The 5993-nt window shown below is 38.6% G+C and overlaps 1 protein-coding gene across 2 annotated transcripts; it reads left to right on the top strand.

The window, feature by feature from the left end:
- The first annotated feature begins 2151 nt into the window (after positions 1 to 2151).
- On the top strand, positions 2152 to 5634 carry LOC135168991 (protein enabled homolog). Of its 2 annotated transcripts, XM_064133652.1 has the most exons (6): positions 2152 to 3221; positions 4269 to 4388; positions 4425 to 4657; positions 4798 to 4933; positions 5098 to 5141; positions 5235 to 5634. In XM_064133652.1, exons 1-3 carry the CDS (start codon positions 2907 to 2909, stop codon positions 4536 to 4538), a joined length of 549 nt encoding a protein of 182 aa, XP_063989722.1. In that variant the 5' UTR covers positions 2152 to 2906; the 3' UTR covers positions 4539 to 4657; positions 4798 to 4933; positions 5098 to 5141; positions 5235 to 5634. The 2 variants fall into 2 exon arrangements, with proteins under 2 accessions (XP_063989722.1, XP_063989721.1); XM_064133651.1 differs by having other exon boundaries at positions 2160 to 3221; positions 4269 to 4657; positions 5235 to 5633.
- The last annotated feature ends 359 nt before the right edge of the window (positions 5635 to 5993 follow it).

Genomic DNA, 5993 nt, shown 5'->3' with positions numbered 1-5993 from the left:
TTTAGGACACTGCTGGCCATAAATTCTTTTCCCTTGTCCGTTTGTATAGAAACAGGAACGCGACCTCCATTCGTATCCATTATACGCTTGAAAGCTTCAAGAACCTGTGATGCTGATTTGTCTTTCAATGGTTCTACCCAGGCAAACTTACTCAAGACATCAATAACTACAAGCAAATATGAAATCCCATCATTATATGTTTTTAATGATCTCAATTCAACTAGGTCTGCCTCCCACACATCATCAATGATGGTTACTGTATAATGAAGACGTGGAAATTTACGCTTAATGGGTTTATGAAGAGTATAAGTGTTCTGAGCATTAAGCCAATCTTTTATTTCACTTTTAGGTATTTCTTTCTTATGTTTTGACAAAATATTTCGAGCCCCTGTGTATGCCTCAGGCTCTGGAAGGTTAAAATATGTCCTCGAGAGTTTTTCATTGTTCAAAACGGAAGCCATGATGTAACGTTGTCGGTTTTCGCAGTGTAGGGAGAACTAAGCCGTGGTTTTTTCGAGTTTTTACGGGGGCGATGTACAGGAGGAGTGCGTGATCTATAGCTTTTCCTTCTTCTACCTTCGTCTACAGAACTCTCGTCCTCTGAAATTTCAGGTTCTCTTCGATTCAAAAGGCAAAATGTTCCCATCCTTTAGCTGAATATGTTTTCCGTGCTCTGACAACATCTTGTATGAGATCCACAATATTAACACCAGGAAATGTCTGTCCATCCAAAGTCACTTGTCCCTGTGAATTCCATTTGAGTCTGTTAGCAGTATCAATGGCGTCAATGTATTCTAGTATACCAGCGGCTTTTCGCTGATATACTTTAGGTACAGTAGCAACAATAGCTTTTGGGTCGTATCGTTCAGTGGTTTCAGTTTCGACGGGGGCCTCCGTTTCTAACGCCGGCGTTTTATTTTGTTCGGTATAAAACAAATATCGCCTCAGAACGTTGTTATAGAACTTCCATTTTTCATGATCGTCTCTAGGGCTTTTCGAATTTAAAATTTCCAATAGCTGGGTATCTAATCTACTTGTAACAGTGCCTGGAGTTTGAGCTGATGGCTGAATTTCTTTAGCCAATTCAGTTAAAACATGGTGAGCATCAGCATGTGAAGAATTTTTTTTTAGACGTTCCACACTGTCCTCTGGTACAAGAATCATTTTACGTGCATGTTCCATCCTTATACAATAGCTGAGATAAGTGCGCTTATCAGAGGGCCCAATAGCATCGGCAAAATTGAACCACCTTTCGGATTAATGATTTTTTTCTTGCTACTTAAACTTTGTTTTTTATCGGCGAGTTTCTCAACAGTTTTTTATGTTTGCACAGTTTTGATTTCTCACAACTTTTCAAAGGAATATTTCCGTGTAACAAATTTAAAGCACACTCGCAAATGCAGCGAATTAAATCTTTATTAGCGTGTTGTATTATTACTCGCCGTAGCCTGGGTGGTGCGTAGATGAGAGCATGTAATAAGGCTGTATTCTTTTCTCCAAGCGACTTGCGAACAGAGCCGTTTTCAGAACGACTTCTTGTTGCCATCACACATGAACGACTGGTACACTCCGTGATGCACCTCCTCCTTTTATATTACGATCCTTCCGCGGAATATAAACATAATGATGTGGATCGCTGGGGAATCAAGATACGCGGGAGCGTATCGGCCAAGTATATATTTCGAAACCTCGAATAAATAGGCCGAGTGCTCCCAAGTATCTATACACGACACAACTACTCCTTCCACTACCTCCAAAACTAATTTCCGTAACTGAGTGAAAACGCGGCAATTTGCAGCAAAAATACACTTAGTTACATTACCTAAACTGCCAATGCTATATTCATTTATGTCAAGTTTTTCCGAATTAAACGCCTAATTAAAAAGATCCGCGCATAGCAACGGATTTTTTTACATATTTTCCACTGTGCGATTATCTCAGAATGAAACGGTCAGATTTTTGTTCAACAGTTGACAGCATTTGTTTCCTACGGGCGCTGTGTGTTCGGTTCGCAATCAGCAACGCGCGCGAGAAATGACAGGTTGGCAAAAGTGTCGTGGACCTAGAGATCGTCGAAAATGAACTCTTCAAAATAATTCAAATTTATCAGTCGACGACTTAATTGTTACCCTCAAATTATTCAAATTATCAATAACTTGTATTTTTTTCTTCTGGTAATTCAGTACAAGAATTAATGATTTTAGTTTCCATATAACGTGAGCATGAAAACAAGAACGAAAGGAAGAGAGAGTGAGAGATGCGACCAATCGAATTCTGTCCAGGTTTATTTTTGTACGATAACAGTTATTAGGATTAAATAAGACTTGCTTATATTTGTATTTAAATGTGCTTGAGCAATTTATTTAGCTTGATGATATAATCAATTTTTTTCACGTTAAGACGAGCTAGGACACGAATTTATTATTATTCTTCCACAATTTTTCAACTTGATTTTTCTAATTTTAAATTAATTGGCGAACATAACATATAGGCATTTACTAAATTCATCCAGTGAGCAGCGGAAGCTATCACACAGGATGAATCCTGAAACGCGACCAGTTGAGACAACTGTTTAATTCTAGATTAGAGAGAATCAGATCTGGTAACATCGAGATACGCGGGAGCGTATCGGCCAAGTATATATTTCGAAACCTCGAATAAATAGGCCGAGTGCTCCCAAGCATCTATACACGACACAACTACTCCTTCCACTACCTCCAAAACTAATTTCCGTAACTGAGTGAAAACGCGGCAGTTTGCAGCAAAAATACACTTAGTTACATTACCTAAAACGCCTATGCTATATTCATTTATGTCAAGTTTTTCCGAATTAAACGCCTAATTAAAAAGATCCGCGCATAGCAACGGATTTTCTTACATATTTTCCACGGTGCGATTATCTCAGAATGAAACGGTCAGATTTTTGTTCAACAGTTGACAGCATTTGTTTCCTACGGGCGCTGTTTAGTCGGTTCGCAATCAGCGTCGCGCGCGAGAAATTTGTTCAACAGTTGACAGCATTTGTTTCCTATGGGCGCTGTGTAGTCGGTTCGCAATCAGCGTCGCGCGCGAGAAATGAGAGGTTGGAAAAGTGTCGTGGATGGAAAATGCGCCCAGAGGACAGAGAAGAGACTAGGGGAATCCCGAGATCTCTCTTTCCGTGCACCATGGCAAACTTCGAGGACGCCGATTGCGATCTAATGGATTTTGAGGATGAATTGGTAAGTAAAATACTTAATTTTTTATCAGTGCGGTATTAGAAAAGTTGTTTTTTATTCAGTGATAAATGATTCAGTGGTGAAAAAAAAATAGACATGCATAACATGCATAATTTGGCATCTCATCGCGGTTGACACCTAACCCTTTTTCTATTTTTTTCACTTTTTCTTTTATCCATGGAAATAAACGATTTTTCTAAATTGTTTATTTTCAGTGATCATTATTCAGTGATAAATGATTCAGTGGTGAAAAAAAAATAGACATGCATAACATGCATAATTTGGCATCTCATCGCGGTTGACACCTAACCCTTTTTGTATTTTTTTCACTTTTTCTTTTATCCTTGGAAATAAACGATTTTTCTAAATTGTTTATTTTCAGTGATCATTATTCAGTGATAAATGATTCAGTGGTGAAAAAAAAATAGACATGCATAACATGCATAATTTGGCATATCATCGCGGTTGACACCTAACCCTTTTTCTATTTTTTTCACTTTTTCTTTTATCCATGGAAATAAACGATTTTTCTAAATTGTTTATTTTCAGTGATCATTATTCAGTGATAAATGATTCAGTGGTGAAAAAAAAATAGACATGCATAACATGCATAATTTGGCATCTCATCGCGGTTGACACCTAACCCTTTTTGTATTTTTTTCACTTTTTCTTTTATCCTTGGAAATAAACGATTTTTCTAAATTGTTTATTTTCAGTGATCATTATTCAGTGATAAATGATTCAGTGGTGAAAAAAAATAGACATGCATAACATGCATAATTTGGCATCTCATCGCGGTTGACACCTAACCCTTTTTGTATTTTTTTCACTTTTTCTTTTATCCTTGGAAATAAACGATTTTTCTAAATTGTTTATTTTCAGTGATCATTATTCAGTGATGAATGATTCAGTGGTGAAAAAAAATAGACATGCATAACATGCATAATTTGGCATCTCATCACGGTTGACACCTAACCCTTTTTCTATCTTTAATTAAACAAATTCATTCATTAAACAAACTCTTATTAAACAAATTATATGTTTTTTCAGCTACCTTTGGCCCAAAACCGGGCCCCTGGGACTTCGCCACGACAGGCAGCAGCAGCAGCAGCAGCAGCAAGAAGACCACCACCACTACCGTCACCACTACCACCACCACCACCACCACCACCACCACCACCACCACCACCACCACCACCACCACCAGCAGCACCACCGCAGCATCGTGGTCCCTCAAAGGGAAGCGAAAATCGCCTTCGCTTGATCCAACAGCTGCAGAGGCAACTCGATGCTCTGCAGCGGCAAGAGAAGGAAGATTGACCTGCATATGTTGAGGCCCCTGAGGAGGAATTAGGGGCGGGTGAAGGAGCCCGAGGCAGGCAGCACAGAGAGAGGAGAAGGCCCAGAGCAGCGAGGCACCTCGGGGAGAGGAATGCCAGGTAATATGGAATAGGAGCCTCATTCTGAACCTGTGGGGATTTTCGCTGACGAAAATTCTCACTTGTTGAGCATGAGGCAGTAAAACGTTTTCCCATCCAATTTTTCCTGTCTAACGTTTCTTGGATCTGCCCCTTTTTAGATATTGGAAAGGCCAATACAACCGCTTCCGCCGGCCACCCCGTGGAGGCGGCAGGGGTGGAGGTGGGGCTAGGTTTGGGGGCATCCAAATTTATTATCAGCAATAACGGATGGACTGGCCCCTCTACTCCTTCCAGGTAAGAATATTCCTTCATTTGCGGTAGATTTTTATTGATCATTATCTAAGCGAGGGAAAAATTTGATTCAACTCATATTTTATGGAGTGGAAAAATTCTTCCTTCACTTTGTAATGAATGTTTAATGAGCAATATATTAATGTAGAATTTTTCTGATATTCCAGCATCCTATTCCCGGCCTGTGTTCTTCTTGCATCTATTCATTCCAGTAAGTATAAGTATAAGTATAAGTAATCATAAACTTCGTTGATGGATTGAAAGGAATATTCCAATTAATTTGTTGATTTTTTTCTGTTCGCAGGTTTTCATACATCTCAGGATCCATTGGGAGGACTATTTTTCGTTTTCTTTTACTAAAATTATCCTTATCTTATAATTAAATTCTAACTCTATTCTAACTCTAACAATAATTTAAGTCTAAACAAATATAAAGATAAATATTGTTTGAAAATTGTTAACGAATATTTATTCAGAAAAATAAAAAAAGTTACATGGACTTTGGTGTGAATTTCGTAGCTTTTCTTAGAATTTCTTGCAGAAAATTTGGTGGGAGTTACATCCCATTCGTGTGGCGGATCAGCCTCGACCAGAGTCCAGCCTTACCGACGGAGGCACGCGCCAGCGCCATTTTAGTTACTAAGTTAGTGACTCTTTATAGTTCTTCCGGTTCGCACACCCACGCCACGTGGCCCCGCGCTTTTTTTTGTATCATTAAATATAGCTTATTCGCGTGTAATTAATAAAGACAATATTTTCTACTTATGTGTGTCTGTTCTTATGCGAGACCCATCATATCTCCACATTCGTTCGTTCCGATCGCCATCTGGTATCCAAAATCAGAGCAATAATTATCGGCGGTAGATGGCGGGATGTGTTATTTCCCACCGCCAATATCGACATTCCCAATCTAAGATCGAATTGATCATTGATATTGAAACATACAGATACACCTGTCAAATCGTGTAAATTGTTTTTTATTAAAGTTACGAGACAACATTCATCATTAATCAGGTAAATACTACCTATTATACTTAGTTTTCTATCTTAGTAATGATCATAT

Source organism: Diachasmimorpha longicaudata, chromosome 14, assembly GCF_034640455.1.
Source record: "Diachasmimorpha longicaudata isolate KC_UGA_2023 chromosome 14, iyDiaLong2, whole genome shotgun sequence".
Classification (NCBI taxonomy): domain Eukaryota; kingdom Metazoa; phylum Arthropoda; class Insecta; order Hymenoptera; family Braconidae; genus Diachasmimorpha; species Diachasmimorpha longicaudata.
The sequence above is the reverse complement of the archived record's forward strand: the minus strand, read 5'-3'. Positions and strand labels throughout refer to the sequence as shown.